This window comes from Patiria miniata, unplaced genomic scaffold (genome assembly GCF_015706575.1).
Source record: "Patiria miniata isolate m_02_andy unplaced genomic scaffold, ASM1570657v1 HiC_scaffold_7, whole genome shotgun sequence".
Taxonomy (NCBI): domain Eukaryota; kingdom Metazoa; phylum Echinodermata; class Asteroidea; order Valvatida; family Asterinidae; genus Patiria; species Patiria miniata.
This window is the reverse complement of record NW_024037074.1, coordinates 3,301,322-3,324,427: the sequence shown is the minus strand read 5'-3', so window position 1 is coordinate 3,324,427 and position 23,106 is coordinate 3,301,322. Positions and strand designations below refer to the sequence as shown.

General features: G+C 40.2%; 1 protein-coding gene across 1 annotated transcript in view; it reads left to right on the top strand.

The window, feature by feature from the left end:
* Positions 1 to 23,106, top strand: part of LOC119746324 (segment polarity protein dishevelled homolog DVL-3-like) — a 65,749-nt gene that overhangs the window by 34,501 nt on the left and 8,142 nt on the right. Inside the window, exons 5-14 of the mRNA XM_038223206.1 lie at positions 1,769 to 1,810; positions 15,661 to 15,778; positions 18,912 to 19,008; positions 19,558 to 19,627; positions 19,814 to 19,901; positions 20,412 to 20,540; positions 20,695 to 20,762; positions 21,220 to 21,378; positions 21,997 to 22,131; positions 22,671 to 22,838. Coding sequence (XP_038079134.1) covers positions 1,769 to 1,810; positions 15,661 to 15,778; positions 18,912 to 19,008; positions 19,558 to 19,627; positions 19,814 to 19,901; positions 20,412 to 20,540; positions 20,695 to 20,762; positions 21,220 to 21,378; positions 21,997 to 22,131; positions 22,671 to 22,838 — 1,074 coding nt within the window. The remainder of the gene's footprint in view (positions 1 to 1,768; positions 1,811 to 15,660; positions 15,779 to 18,911; positions 19,009 to 19,557; positions 19,628 to 19,813; positions 19,902 to 20,411; positions 20,541 to 20,694; positions 20,763 to 21,219; positions 21,379 to 21,996; positions 22,132 to 22,670; positions 22,839 to 23,106) is intronic.

The window sequence follows — 23,106 nt, the reverse complement described above, 5'->3', positions numbered from 1 at the left end:
TTCAATCAGGTGCTCTTAAAAAAATATTGCCAGTTCATGTCACCCTCAGTCAGCAATTCAATACATTCAGACAATCATCAGAATCACTTTTATTACCAGTGAGCCAGCTTTTTATGAATGAAATTCAAAGAGCAATACTGTGTTGAAGTATGTATGTAATGCATTATGTGCAGGAACAATTTACATACACATAAGGACATGTTTCCAGAGGGAGGAAGCACAGCAACTCCCACAGCATGTCACCCTGGCTTGTCAGATAGCCATAGCGCCCTCTGCTGGTGAACCTGTGTCATGCAGATTTATTCCCAGATGTGTAAACACTGCATTGTTGACCATTCACAAACCAAATAGCGTGACTAATCTTTTCTTGTGAAAAAACTGACATAAATCACGTACATCGTACATGGAACGATGTTCCTGACCATGTATTTCACATGTCAAAACCATCAATTTTTTATTCCAGAATTGAAATTGCAAAATTACAGTAATATACCAGTAGCATTTCCAAATTTAAAGAAATCATGTTTGTACATCACTACATGGTACATGTACATGTACATAATGTATTCAACTTGCAAAATAATAAGCTTTAAAGCATTCTTCTCTAACTTATTTCTGCTACCTCTCGAGTTAACCATCAAAACTGACTTTAGCCTTTTGTCAACATGTTATATGTCCTTTGTAAGCAACTTTTTGTACTTCATAGTCAGTTTTCTTGTTCTTGTTTAAAAGAAATTGTAAAGTTATCATTGATATTACTTTACCACAGAGCATATTACAAGGAAGTCTTGCATTTTGGTGATTGGATTTATTTCTGTACATTCATTTCCATGATTTTTTTGTTTTGTTTCGTTTGTTTCTTTTTTGGGGTGGTCTTATAAGAAAAATCACTTGGTTATGTAAACCAATCTTGGCTGGTTAGTTTGTAGAAAATCCAGTTTATTCAAATATTGAGGTACATGTAAATCATGTATGAATTAAAAAAAATTGTAAGATGCTGCTTGCTTATGAATTCAATTTTAAAAAATGAATTTAGTTTTAAAAAGGATGGTTAAACAAGAAGGGACAAATACCGGTATCTTCCTTGACTTCTTGTTTGTTATTTTCAACTTATTAACTTGGATTGATTAACTAAAGGTTAACAGATGAATCAGTAACCGGTGCATGTGACTCAAATGTTACATAAGCACAGGCATCAACTTCCTTGCTTTTAACTTGGATCTGTTAACTTGGATTGATTAACTAAAGGTTAACAGATGAATCAGTAACCGGTGCATGTGACTCAAATGTTACATAAGCACAGGCATCAACTTCCTTGTTTTTAACTTTGATCTGTCAACTTGGATTGATTAACTAAAGTTTAACAGATGAATCAGTAACCGGTGCAAGTGACTCGAATGTTACATAAGCACATGCATCAACTTCCTTGTTTTTAACTTGGATCTGTTAGTTAACTTGGATTGATTAACTAAAGGTTAACAGATGAATCAGTAACTGGTGCATGTGACTCAAATGTTACATAAGCACAGGCAGCAACTTCCTTGCTTTTAACTTGGATCTGTTAACTTGGATTGATTAACTAAAGGTTAACAGATGAATCAGTAACCGGTGCAAGTGACTCGAATGTTACATAAGCACAGGCATCAACTTCCTTGCTTTTAACTTGGATCTGTCAACTTGGATTGATTAACTTAAGGGTTTCTGTGTTTTTTTAAAACCCGGATTGATTAATCCAATAACTGGTGCATGTCCTTTTCTGTAACCTTAGGGAGACACCAAAGTTCAAGGAGGGACAGACATCATAATGATTGTAAGTTTTTCTTTTTTTTCTTTTGATTTTGTTTTGTTTTAGTCTGGGATTCAGGTCGTAGATTTCTTGTCATTTTAGTTTGGTGTCATTCCATAGATGGTTAGTGCTTTGTCATTCTGCACCACATTACATTCATCAAGCATTGCTGTTGAAAATAAAATGTACCTTATATTTTTCTGTCATTTTTTGTCATCTACGCCTTAAATTTGAGAGTTTTTTCAAACATTTCTTTTACTGGTTCTTAACCCTAACCCCCTAGGCCCTTTTTGCTAAGAACCATCCTCAATACACCAAAATCCTCCAAAATTTTGCAACTCTGCCTAAATTTTTCAAAATTGTGAGACAGTCCTGCCTCAAAATGCATTCATCGTCAATCCTCCAAAATCCTCCTCATCCCAAAATTTTGCACTCGTGTTTAAATGAAGGATAACCAACGCCAAATCCTTCAAAATCATCAGACAGTCCTGCCTCAAAATGCATTCATCCTCAATCCTCCAAAATCCTCATGGGCTTCAATCACCATTCATCCTCAATCCTCCAGAATCCTCATTTGATTCAATCACCATTCATCCTCAATCCTCTAGAATCCTCCAAAACTGCCAGGAGGATTTTGGAGGAGTGAGGTGGGTTAGGGTTAATGATCAATTTAGCCAGAGACACTTTTCACAAAGAAATGTTTGTACATGTTTGCACTAGCACAACACAACATGCACATGTAGCTGTATTTTTTCCTGGCCATAGACCTTATGAATAGCAGCCATCTTAGTGGGCAACTTCTGTTATTTTTCATTCGATAACAGTGAATGCACGAAAGGTTCACTCCAGCAAAACAAAGATGGCTGCTATGCAAAAGGTCTATTTGTTTGACCATGTTGACTCACTGGAACGTGTTTGATTGAATGCTTTCATTGCCACATAGCACATGTTACACACACAATCTCTATTTTCCCCACCACCATTTCATTAATACCATAATTTATTCCATTTTTGTCCGTCTCACATTCTGGTATCATTCGGGCTGCTTCATGAAATGACAATTTCTCTTTCTTGCATTTTCATTGGTGTCATAAATCTGAAGAAACAAAATAAGTACATGTAAATAATCTGTGAGATTGCACACTTTGCACTGTTTTGTGGCAAGCACTGCATTTCACTGATTGTGGAAAAATTAAATGAACGCTAATAATTCTTGGAAATTGTTCTTCTTGAAAAAAAGTGTGCTTCACTTTGTTTTCTCTCATTTCATCCTCATCTTGGAAAATATCTGTATATATGCCACTTTCTTTTGTGATAAAATAAAACTACACAGAAATTGGAAAAAAAAATCTTGAAATACAATTTTAATTCAAGCCACCACCAGTAGCACAAAAAAAAACCCACATCTTTTGAGGACAAAAAAAACTTAAAACGATTTCTCAAAGGTCGAAACCAAATAAACACAGACAACAAAAGCGTCTTAATTTTCAAATTTGCATGCCAAACAAAACAAACAGGAATATCGGATCACCGGGTGTCGCCAAATGGGCACCACGGGCGACAGCTGGTCTGGTGGTCATCTGAGGTCACCTGGGGTCATGGCAAGTTAAAATTTACCTTCCCTCCCCCCCCCAAAAAAAAGCCACACTAGTGTTTTCAAAGTATAGGATGTGCAGGAGTCATTAAAAAAAGTACAAATGGTCTTGTGCTTTGTTTAGGTCAGTGAACTGAACTCGAAAGTTTTTTATTTTTTTATTTTTTTTTTTACAAAGTTTTGCTATAGGAAATGCAATGAATATTTGTGTTTATTCTGTTATTTTTCTTGTGGGTTGGGGTGGGTGGGGAGTTTGCCCTTGTTTGATAGACATCTTCAGGCATTTGGGTTAATTAAGGAAATTGGTTTGCCTTTGGGTTGTTGTGGTTTGTTGACAGCAAATACATACCACATCACAAGGGCATTGTGTACCATGCATGCATGTGTCTCTTTCTAATCACATCATGAGAAAGTTTCTGTAGGCAAGTTGAAAACTGGGACAGGGTCAACAGGTACAAGTACCTGTAATTTCCAGAAAGGTGAGAGAACCAAAATTGCCCCATCCCCCTTGAAGTTTTTCAAGATGGAATGGATAAAACAGTATCCTACATTTTTACTTTTCTGATAAGTTTAACAGCTTGCACAGTGACTAAAATCTTCGATTGAATTTCATACAATTTATCAAAATGTTGCCTTAGCTGTTGGCCAGTGTTTGCTTGTGCTGTATATCCACCAGCTTCAAGCGCATGTTATAGGTCCGCTTTATGGGATCTGTACAATACGTGAACAAGAGAGGGCGCTCTTTGACCACTTTCGAGAGCACCATGGACGGGACACTCCTCATTTGCCTACTGGTTCACATGCATATAGTACAAAGTACAATTACTTTTTTTTTTCTGAAAGTACACAAAGCCATGTCTTCGCGTGAGCGTCAGGCGTTGTCGGGAATGCGTTCGATTGTCTCTCCCAGTGGTCTCCCCCAACTCTCCCTTTCTTACCGTTGAGGGGGTGCTTGTGCACGGAGCCCATACCGCCAGTCACATTGAATTGATTCAAAGGCCACATCCGGATCTCTTGTCTAGAGCTATTGGCTAGGTCTTGGCCCCATAATACCTGTGTGGAAATGTGATGGCAATAGACCTAGCCGTAACTCTGAAGAGCCGTTTCTGACATGGCCAAATTTTGTTTTCAGTAAATTGTGTGCAAGGATTTGCTGCTACAAGTGTATGGCTACCAGCCAAACTTTACTTGGTAGTCCGTGTTTACAGCCAGTGATATCTGCCTAGAGCGAGTTTCCCCACATGAGTAACCAGTCTAGCTGGTTCCCATGTTTCCCATGCAATGCGGAGTGCGTTGTAAGAACTGTCACATGTCCTTAGGGTGAGCCACTGACTAATTGAAGCCGAGCGTTCTTGATCAACCTTGTGTCTCACGCCTGGTGAGCAACGATTACCGGCACAGCGGGTCTAAAATGACATGTACCAGGGATGCGGTGCCGATCAACGGTGCCATACCGGAGTGGGGTAGTCATACATGTACATGTAGTTTACGTCACATGTAGGTATATTATTCCTATATGTCTGTATGTACATGTACATGTACATGTACATGTACATCAAGTGCATATTGTACAACATTTGCAGAAATCAAAAAACAAAACTACAAAATTATTGTGAAATACCTTACTTAATTGTACAAGTGAATAATAGTCTCAAGCATCCTGTGAAATCATGGCACCTGGTGTGCTGTCATTTTCAAGAAAAGTAGAATTTTTGTATCGATTTCTCAACCATCGTTGGAAAAAACACTGACTTTTTTTCTCAAGTACTGCCCTCAATTTTCCAAATTTAGTTCTAGTCCACATTTTGTTTGCAATCGGTTTACACATCTGTATGTGAACAGGTGTAAGCCAACTTGTCTGGTTCCCTGACCTGACAATTCCTCGACGTCTATAAACTGCTCTGTTTCATCTGAAGTAGTGTCAGAGAACCAGACTACAAGAACAGCATTTCTTTCCTCAGTTTTTCCATCATCTATGAACACAAAACTTTAAACCCGTCAGTTTAACAATATTTGTCGATAAAATACTAACCGCAAAATCCATCCATTTCTGAAAATTACAGCAAAAGCATATGTTGTGTATTACGGTACCTTCAATATAGTCCTTGAGTGAGCCCTCTCTTGGATGAGAAATGTTTTGGACGTAACTCAAACCAAAGACACAGATATGTGAAGACATTTACATGTACTAAAAAAAAATTGGGGGGGGGGGGAATTGTTTACCTGACTGTCCTGTGTACAGCATGTTTTAACAATGATGAAAAGCAGTCTCATTGATCAGGGTTTGAATCCTGTTTCGGTCAATTTCAGTCACCCAAAAAAAAAAAAATAAAAGTTACATTCTGAATCTGATTATGAAAGGTTGGGGTTCTCAATTTTGATCCTTTTGAGATTTTCAAGATGGGTAATAAAACACAGATGTTCTGTCCGGATTCATTGTCCGTCAAATTTCTTTTGATCGTAAATTTATTCCAACCGAATGTCTGTCACAGACCTACATTGTTCCAATATTTGTGTTTATAAAATCAGGATCAATTTCCCAAATGGTTTCCTTCCAGGATCGTCCTGCATGAATATATTCATGATGGGGGCCGGCCTTGTGGGTGGCCCCTACACATGTATTTGTTTTGGCCCTCTTAACAGCAGAGTGTATTGTCAGTCAGGCCTGTGTACTGTATGTGTGGCAGTACAGCATGTGTGTATGCATAAGGCCGGCGTATTTTAGCCACAGATTGCTGTTTCTGTATAGCCTTGGAAGTTTTTGACAAGTGTTGGGTTTACTCTTGGCATTGTGAGGATGCGGAGTGGTGACAGGAAGTCTGGGTGTGGAGAAAGTGACGACTATCACCTATCTCTGCCATTGGATCAACAGTGAGGATGGTTTGGGAAATTGCGTAAATTCTCGATAGTGTCATTTGAAATTCTGGTTTGGAGAAAGTGACAACTCTCAGCTATCTCTGCTATTGGATTGACAGTGAGGATGGGTTGGGAAATTGTGTAAATTCTCGATAGTGTTAGTTGATGTTCTGGTTTGGAGAAAGCGACAACTCTCAGCTATCCCTGCTATTGGATCGACAGTGAGGATGGTTTGGGAAATTGCGTAAATTCTCGATAGTGTTAGTTGATGTTATGGTTTTGAGAAAGCGACAACTCCCAGCTATCTCTGCTATTGGATTAACAGTGAGGATGGTTTGGGAAATTGCGTAAATTCTCGATAGTGTTGGTTGATGTTCTGGTTTGGAGAAAGCGACAACTCTCAGCTACATGTTTCTCTGCCCTTTGGATCAACAGTAAAGATGGTTTGGGAAATTGCTAAATTCTCAAAAATCTCCTTTGGAGTTCTGGTGTGGAGAAAGCAACTGCCGTAAGCTATTCAGGCACGGTGTTCATAATTTCAGTCAAAAATGTGGAACTGTGCTTTGGGAGTCATCTTCCACGGGATCAAGCAGGAGTTGAAAAGTTTGGGAAAAGTTTTAATTCTCGTACACTACAGAGTCCTACTGTTGAAGTTGGATGCGTTGTATGGAGAAAGTGAACGACCTGCTGGAAAGTATCATCAATTTGCTAGTGGTTGATGCACGAAATATGCAAATTCTCCAAACCTTGCGCAGAAGTTTGTTACTTGGATCTTCGTGAGAATCTCTGCTACATGTGTATTGTCCTGTTGTGAAGATATGAAATCTCTCTGTGGCGTGAATTGTGTGCAGTTCCCAAAGACCTGCATGTTCAGCATAGGTTTCCATAGAAACCAGCCACAAATGTGTTTTGGGGGAAAACAGTGTTAAAAATACCACTGATCACGTGTAGTGTCTTCTTGATATATCGCGTATTCTTTTTTTAAGTGCTTACATTTCTGTCTTGAAATTTGTTTGGTACATTGTATCTTATTTAGCTCATATTGCCGCCAATTTTTCGAAGATACAAGGCAGTTCCATTCACACTAGTTATTTATCCTGTCCGTTTATAGTATAATCTTCATGTACCCTTGTCTTCTTGAAAATGATGAAAACATTGTAAAGTACATGTTTACAAATAGCTGATTTTTAATTTGGTTCTTTGTATCATTTTTTAATTTTTTTTATTTCATTGAGCTTACCCTTCAAATGTGTATATAATATCATCTCTGTTTTTTTAGAATTCAGGATAGTTTGATGAGAAATCAGAAATTTGTCTCTGTGAAAATTTGTAATGCATGATGTGTTCAGGACGTCCAGGAATCATAATGTATGGTTCATTGAAGAGTTTGTCATGCCTGCCCTGTAGTGTGGATTACCACAAAAGACCTTTTTGGGGGGGAGGGGGGAGAGAAAAGAAAAGAAAACCACATTGAACTCAATAACAAAGAGAGCGGAACATCTCCATTATGGGCCCAATCACTCACTGCAATTTGTCCGTTTCCTTTCTGTCTGTGATGGGTCTATTGTCCGCTAAACCTTGGGAACATCGACCGCTAACCACAGGCATGCATGTGAATGGTTGATGGATCATTGTAGTAAGTGTAAACATCAATTTACTGGCGTCCCCTGAAGTTCAATGTCTCTGCCCTTCTTTTGTCATCTGGTAAATTAGGACTTTGTGGACTGTCGAGAATGGATAGCAAAAATGGGAAATGCAATTTGTTTAGAATGTTTTCTGATGAACTACTAACGGAAAAATCGTGGATTTCTGTCATTCACTTGACATAATTACCAGTATGCATACTACATGTAGACATGGATACATGTACATGTGTACAGTTGTAGATTCCAAGTGTTTATGGGGTCTGTGAAAGTGTTTACCTCTTTCGAGAGCCCCGTGGATGTGGACGGTTCGCGCGTGTATAGCGTAAAGCACGCACCACCAATTTTATTCTGATTGTGCTGAAACCTAAAGTTGCATGAGTGTCGGGCGTCGTCGGCAATGCTTTCGAATGTCATTCCCAGTGGTCTCCCCCAACTCTCCCTTTCTCACCATTGAGGGGGTACTTGTGCAAGGAGCACACAGCCAAAGTCATAATGTTTTGTTCGAAGGTATTTCAGTTGAGAACAGTGAAGGACAAAATAACATTTGTAAGTTTGCATGGCAGTAGTTTAAAGTTGTGAGGGATTTGCGGTAACACCATCTAGGAGAATCTCTTTTCAGAAGATGCATGTGGTTCTGAAAAGAACTGGTTGGTTGTGAAACTCGACATTCCGATCAGTATGGTCTGATCGTCTTCAGGAGAAAAAGTGAGGGACAAGTTAGCTTTTTATTGCCAGTGCACTGGGCATGGAAGAAAAGCTCTAAAGATATTTTTGAAAAGGAAATTAAGTTCATTGTTCAGATTTCAATAAGGACTTGTATTAGAGCAGCCACAAAAGGCTTGATGAAACAAAGTCTGCCGAATCGTACTTGGTTTACATGTCAGTCATGTGCCAATCATCTTAAATTCTCAATCATCTCAATCATTTCATCTTCCACTTTTTTGCAAATGTTTATCTTGCATTGTACATGTGCGTCTTCATTTTATAGTAAGGGTCATCACTTTGGTTATCTTAGGTCACTGTGGGTCAATGTGGGCTGGGCTGGGCTGGGCTGGGGGAAGTTTTGGCTGAAAAGATTCCTTGGATCCTGTATTTGAACGCACTCGTGGAATGTGCACACTAAAGACTGTCACAGATTCAAATGTCCTGCAGTGCCTTTTATTTTTCACGAGTAGTTGGCGCATGGCATAGCAATTGCTCCCGATGTGTCTGTCATCGCCTCCAAGTATATCATTTGAACCAATAACCTAATGTCCAGGGAATGGAAAGCAGATGTGGGGATTATTGAGCAGTCTTTGGCTGTCGTAACTATGAACTGCCGCTTCGCTGTGTGGGTCTTGACTAGTCATGACTGCATTTCTCTGGGCCTTGACGTGTGGAATTCACCCAATCGTTTGCCACTTCATCGAGGGCAGTATTTTGTAGGATGCGTTGAGTTCCCGCTGTAAATCCGTCGCCGTCATCGTTTCTAGTCGGTCTGACAGACCTGTGATATGACGCTGGGTTGAAGGAAGTAGTTTTGGTTTTTTAAAGTGCAGCAGCTCTGAGCTTCTGTAATTGACTTTCATTGAAAGAATACGTCTTCCAGGCTTATAATTTCAAGATTTTGATCAGTCAAGTTTTCTCTGATTTGAAAATTATGTGTTTGATATTAGTTTGCGATCGGTGTCTTTTGATTTGTAGCGAAATGGAACATGTGTTTTTTATTCATGAAGAACAGGTGCTGGTTACCGGTGTTTCTGTCCTCACACAACTTGTACTTTAAAGGTTGATGGATTGAGATACCGACAACCAGGGAATTTTTAAGCTAGCCATATTTATTAGTCTTGGAACAAAAACTGAAGAATTTTCCATCGACTGGCCTTGTGTGTATGTTGACTCTGCCAGACTTGCCCCCAACTCATCCAAATTGATCAAGAATTTATTTGTGTTGATGCTTATGTGTTGTGGAAGACCTGGTATTTCAGTAAATGGACGATTAGGATAAATACCGCAAATCTTCTACAGTTAGCTCGTGTCTTATCGGTTGTTTTTCTCCGGAAAAAACTTTGCCATTTTGATTTGTTTCCTTGCCAGATCTGGCCACACAGAAGCTGAGTGGATTTTTCCAGTGAATGGAATTTTCAATCTCGGCAAATATTTAGATGGGATTTTAAATGGAATACCGCAAATCACTTGTGTTTTCCGCCTTTGAGAAATTGTCAAGATGGCTCGTTTTTAAAAAATTTATCGCCGCAATTTGTTGTTGGTTAGTCTTGAGCAAACCAACAACAAATTGCGGTGATAAATTTTCAAAAAACGAGCCATCTTGACAATTTCTCAAAGAGGGAAAACACAAGTGATTTGCGGTATTATGTTGTTGGTTTGCTCAAGACTTTCGCATTTTGTCCCCTTGTAAATCAAGTTCAGATATTGGAGATAGGCGGTCAGACTAATTTTGCGGAGCAGTGTCTTATATTTTTAACCATGTGATTGCTTTGGAAGTGTGGTTTATGGAGCTTTTAAAATGGTGCAGAGTATTGAACTGAAACTTTAATCTATTGAGTGCTGGGGTTTTGTGTACTGTCATCTGCCACGTTTAATTTTTCCTTTATATCTCAACTGCTGTTCCCATGCAAGCTGCTTTGAGTTTCTGATTACATTAGAGTAATAGCATGTGGCAGGCATACGTCTATCATAAGGCTAAAGGGATTGGAGGCTACAAGCAGACCGTGAAAATCATTGATATCGTAGGAAAAGACATGTGAAACTTGGAAAGAGAATTGGATTCAAAGGGAAAAATATGGAAATCCTTGACAAGTTTCAGGAAATCTCAGCTTCGGTAGGGAAAACCTGGAAGCAGTCATGGAAATGCCAAAGGAGAACGGAAATCTTGGATATTGGAAAAAAACCTGGGAGGGGTGTAGGGAAGTAGGAGGTATAAGCAACCGTTAAAAAGTTAGGGAAACTCTTGAGAAAAGTTTTGCAAATGGAAATTGGAAGAGCTTGAAGAATGGAGTTTGAAAAAAGTTTGGAGAATGACGTTTGGCAAAGTGTTGCAAATGGATTTTGGAAAATTTTTGAGATAGGAATGGTCTTAGACATTGAGATTTTTCAGACTTTTGTTTGAAATCAGACTTTAATCTGAGAGAAAGACATCAGTGTAGAAAGAAATGCATTTTTCAGACCTTTCATTCAATTTTCAGACGTTTTTAAATTGACAGTTTCATCCCTGCATTTGCGTGCCCATTCGTTGTTTTGCTGCAGTTCATTTTACCTATCTCACTGACTGGACTGACTGACTCTCCAACTGACTGACAGATTGTCTGTCACGTCTGAGCCAAGCAGTGCTTATACTTTACCCTGTAATACTGCTAATGAATGCGCTAAAGCCGGCCCATTGTGTGGACCAGATGCAGAAACAGTTTCAGAATCAATCGAGGGGTTTGCGACCAGCTGTAGTAGTCTTGTCTTGTTTCTGTGGCTGATCAAAGTATGGTAATTGAAATTCCAGTTGGACAAGTTCTACGCCAAATTAGAATGATGGATTTCTACACCAAATTAGAATGATGGATTTCTATTACATTCCCAGTCTTCAGTTCCAAGTCGGGGGAAAATCATTTGTCTTTTTCCCTGAAGGCTTGGTTCAAACTCTCCCTTTAAAAAATCATCTGGGCATTATTGCCCAACACCTGACCCAATCAGTCCTAACTCTCATTTGTCATGTGGAGGTAGGGGATCAGGGGGTGCCCCACCGAGAAATCTAATGGGTATGGTTGGACATCGTGAGCCAGTGTTGGCTTGCTGGTAGCTGGGCCAGTGGGGGTTCCCCTGGCAGGGGAGAAAATTGTTAAGACATCTGTCCTACAATCAGACTCTACTTTTTTTTCCTGTCCCTGTTATTTACGTGTACATCTGACATCTATGATTTTGTAATTCTGGATACAAGGTAGGGTAGATCATTTGTCATTTGTGCATTTTTTTTCATTTGAAGCAACGAAAGCGCTCAAAATCTAAAGACGTGTGTGATTATCAACTAACCTGATGAAGTTTTAGCTCAGTGAATGCTGTATATTCTGAGAAAATTATATGCTAGGATCTCAATTTCAATTTAAAGGTTGCCAAGTCATGTTTTGAATTGCGTCCGAAATCAGCATCCGGAACACTTTCTCATTCAGCGATTGCAGCTACATGTATACGTGATGTTTTGTATTTGAACAGTTCAGTTTTTTGGTTTTGTTTCATGATCAAAAGCGGACTACATGGGTCACTTGTCACCTGTTTAGTTCCGTTCCACTGAGAAACCATAACTTGGCCATCTGGTTTGGTCAGCATTGATATAGGCAGCCCAGGTGGTAGATTGAAGAGAAAACAGAAAGAAAATCATGTCACTCAATTCCCTTGTGACCTGTGTATGTTCCTGATGTTGAAATTGTTGTAAAGTGGCGTGTTGCATATTTTCTTTTGCCTATCAGTGAAAGGCACAACTCTGCCATCTGTTTTCATCAGTATGTGGAGATTTCTTTTAGAGGGTCTGTTTTTGTAACGGGGACCCGTGGTAGGATAAGTTTGCTAGTTTTGGTACCACATGCGGGTCGCGTTTCATAATTTTAATTTCTAGGCAGTGAACTTGTCTCCAAGTGTGCATATGAACTCGGGAGTTCGGAGTTTTGATGCGCAGTGTTTTTTCATCAGCTGCATTGGAATGCCAGGGTTCATCAAGTATCACTTGCACGAAGACAGTGTTTCTTTTCCGGCCGGCTGACAAATCATAACTTGACCGGTGGGTTACTGTCAACATTATCATAAGCTGTGTATGGAAAGGATGCCCACTTGTACAGTAACTTCTTTTTTGATTAGGTTCTCGGCAGCTTGGGTGAAGTGTTGAAGTGGTGCTCGACCAACAACAGGACTTCTGGAAACAAGTTTCTTGTATCAACCCTCTCGACCCTCCTCTGAACCCTGAGGGGCTTCTTTTTTTTTTTAATAATAAGCTAAAGCACACACTCACTCGTCAAATTTAAGACACGTAGTTGATGCGAGCGGCTCCCTGCCTTGTTGCTACGTGTATCGACATCGTCTTGGAGGGATTTAAGTCCCGATCAGCTTGGGAGTTGAATGCTAATAGGGGGGTTTGCACAAGGCGAGCACACTTAACCCCGGCTGAAGAAAAGACACCTGCTTGTTGGAAAATATTTGTTTCTTTCGTAGCAGAGTGTCACTTGAGGGAATAAGTGGCTTCTTGTACAATGGAATACAGCAGGTGAATGTGTTATGGAATATGTAGTGCTCCGAGAAAGTGCACGAGGAAAACACTTTTCAATACGATCATTTGCAGAAGGGGAGAAGATGGGGCAAGGAACGCACTGTGGAGCTGTGTTGGAGATAGGTCGTCACCTTGTTGAATACTGCTGAGGGATGCGAAGACATTGGATCCAGTGCTCTTGAGACAGATGGACACAAGATGTCATTTTGTATTCTTACTTTGCTTGACTATCAGTGGAGAATCTGTGCACGCTTCTAGAAATAAGCCTCGGTTCCTAAGAGTAAATGAATTGGTAAGAGAATATTCCTACTTGGAATGCTTTGTATAACTCTTACTCTTAGTGTGTACAGTTCTCCCGTGTGCGCCGTTCTGCACGTCCGCCGAAAGTGATGAGTGTCGGTTTGTCGTCCCGTCAACTTTGTTCTTCCAATTACAGAAACATGTATTCAATCGGTTGACATACGTGTCGGTCGAGCTCAGCGGATCAACATTCCTTGCTCAGTTTGCCCTGTGATCTAAAGAAACTATAAAGACTGAGTTACGAAAGATACATCTCATTCTATTTAATGTCAGCAAAGGCAATGAGGAATGCATCATTGACTATTAAAACTGCAGACTTGTGTCTCTGAACTGCATAAAGAACGCAAGCCAAGTTACGGAAACTTCTTTAGTCTTGCCAGCCAAAGCATTAATTTGTCATAAAAAACCCCTTCAAATCTGCATTTGCAAATCGCCAATAAAGACTGCATCAGATGGTTGTGGTTGCCGTGCGGACGGTTGCCGTACCGATGGGGAACGCGCAGTTGAAGTCGCCGGGTTGTTTTTGCCTGCCGCCCATTCTGTTTGCCCGCTCCACCAGGTGCCATCCTCAGTTTGCCGATCTCAGCTACCAGAAATCGGCCGTGGAACTGTACATACACGCAAACTGTTGCCGAAGTACGTATCCGTCAGGCATGAAATTGGACCAAAATCATACCTTTTGAATCTGAGGAAAATGGACGACTTTGCATAGAAGCATATTTTGTTTAGACCTTTAATCCCATTTTCAGATCTTTTTAAATTCGTCAAGTTGCAATGGACCTAAGACATAATGGCGTCACGCTTTGTTTACACGTGCGCTTCCCCATGGGAGCCAGGTGGGGGCGATTGGCTGGTGTCCCACCTGGCTCCCATAGGAAAGCGCACATGTAAACAAAGCGTGGCGTCATTTTTGTCTTGGGTCTATTAAGACAGATTTTTGAATGAAATGTTCCGAAATTTTGATAACAGAAAAAAGTGGATTTGATAAAAATTAATTTTTTGTTGTTGTAATTTTCAACTTCATTATTTTACTTATTTTGTTACTGAGCCTTATCTCTCCTTGCCATTGTCCTTTTCTAATGCTTTTAAAATTCAGAGGAACATCCTCACGAATTACCACACAATTATTAATGAATATTCTAAAATACCCACAATAAGCTCCCTGGATTTTCTCTCCAAAATATTTGCTTCAAAAGATCACCCTTCCATTCATTTTTCCACCCAACATCAAACTGTTCATATCCCTCCATCCCCATCTCAGTAATCCCCTGAAAATCGCCCTGCTTTTACCCACGACCCCATCCCCTACATTCCAGTGAGCTAGTCCCCCCTGGTCCAGTCATGCAGGGTTTACTTCTGCAAATAATCACACCCCATCATGTCCCCCCTCGCGTCACTCACCACCCCTCTCAAGCTGGTCAGTCTTCGAAGAGTCCAATCACCCAATGCCATGTCACAAGTGACAGTCGATGTTGCGGTCTGACATGCCAGTATATTAGTACCTCATTTGAGCAAAATTGTTTGATGTTCCTACTGACCCTGAACAAATAGAAGCCTTTTTTTTGGTTGAAGAGATTAATTTTGTGTGGTGAGGGATGTGAGTTTGTCTTTCTTTCAAAAGTACCCAAAAAATACATGCATACTCGATTTTACAGACCACATGCTCATATTGAAATATTTCATTGACAAAAAAACGAAGTGTCAAATTTTTATCCTTGGGCATAACCATTTCTGTTATCACCTCATTTAACGTAAAGTTGAAGTGGTCTTAAGGTGCGGAGGTCCCAGGTTCAAACCCCGTTCTAGTCAAAGTGTCCATGTTTAATTATATTCAGCATTACTGTATGACAGGTAAAAGTGGTGAACTTCACACCACAGTCTATCTTTTCACCACCATGACCTGGGTCAAGTTCCACCAAAAAAGACACCATTTGTATTTTAAAATTTTAAGCCTCTTGACCTTCATGGTTCCACTCTTTATCTTCATTGAAATTGTTTTTCATAACATGAAGAAAAGTTCGCTGCAAAAGTTGCTAGAGTTGAAATATGTTAACCTTTTGAGAAATTGCAGCGCGAAAACTTGCCATGATGTCAAAAATTTACGTCCGCATTAACTTTCGCGCTGAGCATGAACTGGCCATTTTTGCAGTGCCCAGTGTGCTACAGTTGGTAATCGAGTTGTACTTTTTTGGTAATCACAGTTTTTCTTTACTTTTTTTTTTTCTTTCTTCAGTTTCTCGTCCGAAGAGGGACCACCATCGGAGCGGTCATGGGTACGAAAGCTCCTCCACGTTAATGAGCAGCGACATCGAGTCTACGAGTTACTTCGATTCCACAGACGACGACAGCAGGTGGGAAGCATTATCAATGAAACAGTGATTATTTGTGATACGTACTGTCAATTATCACCTGCATTAATCACAACTTAACCCCAACCCCCTCAGCCCAACAATCACTCTTTGTATTATCACTTTATTGTTATCACTCCGTTGAGGCAGTGCTGATGATATCCGGAAGCAGTGCAGATGATTTCAGTTATTATCTCTGCCTAATTCGGGTGATTCACAATGCAGTGCGCCATCAAGAGTTTGCCATGGAGAGTCAACTTTTCAAGTTTACAGTCGACAAAATATGGCCCATTTGAATGAGTGTCAGTAGAAACTTGAGCTAATTTGTTATAGCTTGGGGCATAGCGTTCTGCTGCCTCACCAAAAATCAACATATTGATACAAAGAAAAGGAAAGGGCAAACATATACTCGAATCATATGCTTACGAAACTACCGACCGGAGAAAACGAACAATTTCAAATGTCCCGCGCTGCGAATTTGTCGACCATCTCCCACAATGTACTGGGAAAAATGAACTCTCTGTGGCAAACTATTGGTGGCGCTCTGCATTGTGAATTGCCCGAATTGTATGCATGGCTAAGCATAAACAACACAAGGTGCAGTCTAGACCTTGACACAGTGCATCCTCCGAAATCAACTGGCGCATTTTTGCCAAACAGCTTCAATCCTTCGAAATCCTCCACTTGTGGGAAGACGATTTTGGAGTATATGGGGAAGGTTAGGGTCGAACAAAACTTTGCTTAAATATCTAGCATATTGAGCAAAATATGTAAAGTTGTAATCTACGGCTTAAGAAGATCGGTGGAAGAACTTTCCTGCTGCAAAATGTGCCCAATGCAATGTGTGGTTGAAACTTGAATGAAGCATGGAGACACCCCTCAAAATTTTCGGCTTTTTTTCCGGAAACTGTAAACTATCATATTGACTGGCTGTGAAAATACCCTGAGTGAGGTCAGGTCGCACATTCAGAAAATTGGGAATGAAAACCAAAACCTTGCCCGGGGATGTCAACATTGACTGGAGATGGCCTGAAAATCTGTGGGTTTTGAAGAGCAAAAGTTACAAGGGGAGGGGGGGGGGTTAAAAATGATTTATAGATCTAACAACCACTTTATCTAGTTTCCAGTTCCGTTTTTATCTGTGAGTCTGGAGTGTTGAACGGTAATGCAGGGCAGCCACTGAAAAGTTGCATGCTTAAAGGGAATGTACAACATTTGCTTTTGCTGCACTTTTCAGAAATAAATCGATTTGGAAGATTAGTATGTTATAGCAAATATTGTTAAACTGACTTGTTTCACGTTTTGGGCTTGTATATGCTGGAAAAACCAAGACAACAAATCATGTTCTTGTAGTCTGGTTCCCTGACCCTACTTAAGATGAAACGGAGAAATGTAAAGACTTTAGGGAATTGTAAGGTCAAAGAATCATGCAGTCTAGCATTAGCAGGCTTGTACCCCTTCACAAGTGTGTAATCTATTGCAAAGAAAATGCGGAATAACTAAATATGAAAAATTAGGAGCAGTTTTTGAAAAAAAGCCAGTTTTTTCCAACGCTGGTCGGCCGACCAGCGTTGGAAAAATACAGTTTTTCTTGAAAATGTCAGCACACAAGGAGCTACGATTTTACAGGATGCTTTAGACTGTCAATCCCTAGCAATTCAGTAAGGTATTTCGTGATAATTTGATCATTTCGCTTTTTGATGTTTGCAAATGTTGTATCTTCCCTTTAAAAAAAGATTTGTTTTTCTGCTGACATAACCTAGCTTGTAGAAAAAAAAGTCTGGGGAATTTAGGTAATGCAAATGAATAGGCTTGAAACATCCTTAGGTTGCAATGTGTTCACGTTCTTATGGGAACTTGGGGGCTCTCGTCCCTAACTGGCTCCCATAGGAAAGCACACATGTAAACAAAGTGTGATGTCATTATGTCTCGGGTCTATTGGAAATATACTTAATATAGAAATCTTTAGTGCAAATAATACAACTGTATGTACTGCTATGTATTCAAATTCTATTTTCACATACCGGTAACCAGGAAATCTTTTTATGTTCAGCATGGCTCCAGACAAAAATAGCTTCTTCCGCAACCCCCCCCCCCCCCCCCCCAAAAAAAGAGAGAAACAATCTTCGGCATCACTTAACTGGGTCAAAGGGGCACTCAAAACAAAGATTTCATTGATAGTAGCCTGGGTGGTATAATTTGCCCTGATCTGCTGGGGGCTGTTTGGCAAGTTCTATCCCGGTGTTGTTTGGTTAGCCGTGACATTAGAAAGCCGTTTGGGAAATGCCAGAATAAATATAAAAAGCTTAGGATAGGCCGGTGTTTTTTTTAAAGGAATCCCAACAAAAATACGGCCAGGCGAAAGTCAGAAACCGGACAACCTTGCCGAGATGGCGTTCGATCAGGGGTTTGTTGTTGTTAAAAATGACACAGGGAAATGTACACTGAGAATATTTTCTAGGGCTCAGTTTGAATAGAATAGGGTTACTCACAGAATAACGTGACCCAATTGCAGAGCCTCTTTGTGAGGGGGACACAAATGTTTCCAAGAGGAATTTCTGGAAGTGGTTAACCTCAATTAGTTTCATAAAATTTGTTTTTATTGTGTTGTCAAAATTGTGGCAGTAGGAAAACTGAGTAAACAATATTTTTGTGTCGGAGCAAGGTGCTTTGAGATTGCGCTTGTGGTGTGCTTTGCTCAGTTTGTGACACTTTTTAAAAAGCAACTTTGTACTAAGCACCGTCGAGGCGGCGATGTCAGAATTTCCAATAATCAATATATCGGAAATCCAATATCGAGAATATTTGATATATCGATTATCCCTTGTAAAAGTTAAAGAACAGGCGTTTTCTTTTGAGGTTTTACATTGGGGAGACCGCAAATTCCAGCAAACGCAGAGCACAAAGCGACGCCGCTTGGCATTTCGCCGCTGAGTTTTAGTTCATAATATCGTATAATCGAGTAATATCGATAAATCGACAGTGCTTACTTTGTACAAAATACTTGGTAAAGTTGTGTGTTGTTTTTTCTTGACAAATTCTTAGTTGAGTGCTTAAGTACAGAAAACTTAACAGATTGTTGTAATAATTTAAAATCCAAACCTTACGTTTATGCTTTTTTGTGTCTTTCCTGCAGATTTAGTAGTGCAACAGAGCGAAGCAGCTCGTCGCGATTAATGCGCAGCAAACACAGGAAACGGCGGCGGAGACCGCGCATGCCTCAAGTCCAGCGTGTAAGTGCCACTGTTTGCTGTTGTTGACATATTCCGAATGTCAATTTGTCATATCGACTATGTCACATCAAACCAATATTTATTGAAATTGTTTTGATGTGAGATTTCAAAATTGATACAAAGTCATATTTCTCCTGTACTCTTATGGGCTCTCTGCAAAAGTACCCCCTCAACGGTAAGGAAGGGAGAGTTGGGGGGACCACTGGGAGAGGCAATTGAACACATTGCCGACGACGCCTGATGCTCATGCGAGGGCGCTATGACTTCGCGCACATTCAGAATTAAAATTAGTCGTGCATACTACAATGCACTACGCCATACGCGCGCGAACCAGTACGCACACGCAGTGTGTCCCATCCACGGGGCACACGAAGGTGGTAAAGAAGCGCCCTCTCTTGTTCACGGACGGAGCCCATTACCATGAATTATTATTTATCAAAGTTTAATTAGCTATTGTGCAGTGGAAGATTGAATCACCCTTTTGCCAAACTTTGATCTTTGAAAAATAACAATTTCAGGAATTAATTTTTTTCATGTTTCATTTTACAGGCCTCTTCTTTTAGCAGTATAACAGACTCTACTATGTCACTCAACATTATCACAGTAACCTTAAATTTGGGTAAGTGTCACAATTTTGATTTTGTGCGACAAAAAATGTCTTGTTTTCTATTTCAATTATGGCAAAGAACGTTAATAATCCTTCAATCAGGGAACTGGCTTCCATGTTTTATTGATGATTATGCCATTGTTTTCAACCAAGTTCTCTCTGACATTGGCTTCAATATTTTCTTCCTTTTTTTTGCAGACAAAATTAACTTCTTGGGTATCAGCATTGTTGGTCAAAGCAACAAGGGCGGGGACGGCGGGATCTACGTGGGCTCAATCATGAAGGGGTAAGCCTTGCTGCTTCCAGAAAATAAAGACAGACAAAAAAATTTGTGTCAACTTATCGGCTGTTTTCTTGTTCTGATTTAGGGCTGTGAAAGATAACCTGTTGGACTGATGTCAGTATTGAAAATGGTGAACTAAATGAAAAAGTAACTAGCGTCTGGTTCAGTGAGTCTTCATGAATGACTTAAATCTGTGTGTGCCTTACTTTTATTCTAGCAAACTTTGTAAGCAAATATCTTCGGTTAGCCGCACTGAGCCGCTTCATAAAATCAGCCACAGAGGATCATGCAATAGATCGTGGGGTAGAATCGCGTCAACGCAGCTTGCGAAATATTGTCCAAATTACATAATATACAAATGGACACGAAATGCGCAACATCTGAGACAAACAAAACTTAGCATCCAAAAATTCCATAGGGTTGCCTAAAGGGCATGGCCAACTCGCAAACGGCGACAGGTCAATACTTTGTGGGATGCCCAAGTTGAATTTTGGCAAATCGTTATCTTGGCAGGGGTGCGGTAGCAGCGGACGGCAGGATCGAGCCCGGCGACATGATCCTGCAAGTCAACGAAGTCAGCTTTGAGAACATGAGCAACGACGATGCCGTCAGGGTACTACGAGAAGCTGTGCACCAGCCAGGGTAAGTAGACTTGCATTGTACAAAGACAGGGAACAAGAGAAAGTTGCTACATCTTTCTTGTTAATTATTAGCAGATTAACTGAAGATAGTGTGCTATAAATGTTTAAATAGACTTAAGTGAAAATTTAATATTGGAATTAATTTTTTTTTGCAGACCCATCAAACTTGTTGTTGCTAAGTGCTGGGATCCTTCACCTAAGGGTTACTTCACAATCCCTAGGAGTAAGTACATCGCTTTTCTTTCATCTGTCTTCAGCTGGACTGATTTATATTTCACCAGAATTAAGAATTGACGCAATTCAAGCCTGTAGCCAATTTCATGAAGTTTTTTTTGTGCTTAACTATTTGTTGCTTAACGCACACACAAAATTTGCTTATGAAAAACTGTTTACCAGCCAAATTACCATTGTAATGCATTGCATAGCTGAGGACCAATCAAAAACAATTGGCTTAGCACATAAATGTGCTAAGCAATCTTTACTGCTTAACACTGAATACTCCGTGTTGTCCGAGGTCGTGTGACAAAATTCACAGAAGGTTGGGGGTTCGATTCCCACCAGAGTAAGCTTGTAAATTTTGTTCACAAGCCCTGGGACAATATACAATGATTATGAAATACGTCGGTGAAGGGCAAATGTTGAATGAGATTTATTTATCATTTTGTTTTCGTTTATGTTAGGTGAGCCAGTCCGGCCGATTGATCCCGGTGCGTGGGTGGCCCACACCAACGCCATGAAAGTGGCCGCGTACCACGGTCAAGCAGGACCGGTCAGTCCCTCCATGACCTCAATGACGTCCGGCAGCTCTTCACTAACCAGCTCTATCCCCGAGTCCGAAAGTAAGTCACATTTTTTCTTTTAACAGTTTTTCTCAGTGTTTGACTATCACGTGTGAATTAGACTTGCGTAAGTCTGTCACCTACTGACTGTCACTTGTGAATTGGACTGGTTACTATCTCTGTTACCACTACAGCTTCAAACTGGTTGGCCATACTGAATCAATTTGGGCGATTCACAATGCAGTGCGGCACCAAGATTTTGCCATGGAGAGTCCATTTTTCAAGTTTATGGTCGACAAAACATGGCCCATTTGAATGAGTGTCAGTAGACAACTTGAGCTTATTCGTTATAGATTGGGGCATAGCGTTCTGCCGCCTTACAAAAAACACCATATTGATAAAAAGAAAAGAAAAGGGCAAACAGATATTCGAATCATACGCTTACGAAACTACTAACCAGAAAAAGGAACAATTTCAAATGTCCCGCGCTGCAAATTTGTCGACCATCTCCCACAATGCACTGGGAAAAATGAACTCTCCATGGCAAACTCTTGGTGGCGCACTGCAGTGTGAATCGCCCGAATTGAACAGGATTTTGTGAGCTCTGGGACCAGCTTTTCTAGCTCTGCCTAGTCTTGTTTTAACAATTCATAACTGACCCTTCCCTTTATTTTGTAGGATTGGAGGATTTCGGCCCACTGTCAATCAACTCGGACTTGAACACCATCGTGCGCGCCATGGCGGCCCCGGACTCTGGCCTGGACATCAGAGACCGCATGTGGCTCAAGATTACCATTCCAAACGCTTTCCTAGGTAAGCGAAGAAAGTCAAACACTGGTCAAATTATGAGTTATGTCCAAATGGATGAACAGTTGATGAACGTTACTAAAGAAAGGAATGCATTTTGTGACATTTCATTTGAGTAGTGCATAGGGCTGTGCCAAAAATACAGAAAAGCTGAAAGTTTAATCATCCGCTGAACATTCTAATAGCATTTTACGAAATAGAAAATTAAAAAAATTGAGCCGTCTCTAAAAGATGGGGGAGGGAAGTCCATGATGTTTTTGTAACTTGAGTGCTTTTATAACCAAAATTTGCATTTTTTTTTTTTTTTAAATCTATCTGTCAGACATCACCTAATGAACTTTCTCGAACAAAATACGTCGATACATTCACGATATTCACACCAAGTTTTTACCTCACTGTCAATATTTGAATATTTGAATATTCAAATATTCAATCAAATCCAAGTTCCATTGATCGAATACTGAATTATTTCGAAAATGCACAGCACTATTGTGATTACAACACAAAATTAGAATTGTTGTAAAACCCTCTCTCATTGCTTGCAGGTTCTGATGTTGTGGAATGGCTGTACAATCGTGTGGAGGGTTTCACAGACCGGCGAGATGCCAGGAAGTACGCCTGCAACCTCCTCAAGGCGGGCTACATTCGACACACCGTCAACAAGATCACCTTCTCTGAACAGTGCTACTACATCTTTGGAGACCTATGCGGAAGTAAGTCAACTGGGGGGGGGGGGGGGGGAGGGGTAGTCGTTCAATGCCTGCTTCGTTGTTAGGAAGGTGGTAATGTTGCTCATTAGATGTTAAAGGGAATATACAACATTTGCAAACATCGAGAAAAATAAACAACCAAGTTTTTTTGAAATACCTTACTAGGATGTTGGTAAAAGACAGTCTAAAGCATCCTGTAAAATTATGGCACCTGGTGTCAAGTCATTTTCACGAAAATGGTATTTTTGTAAACATTTCCAACGGTGGTCGG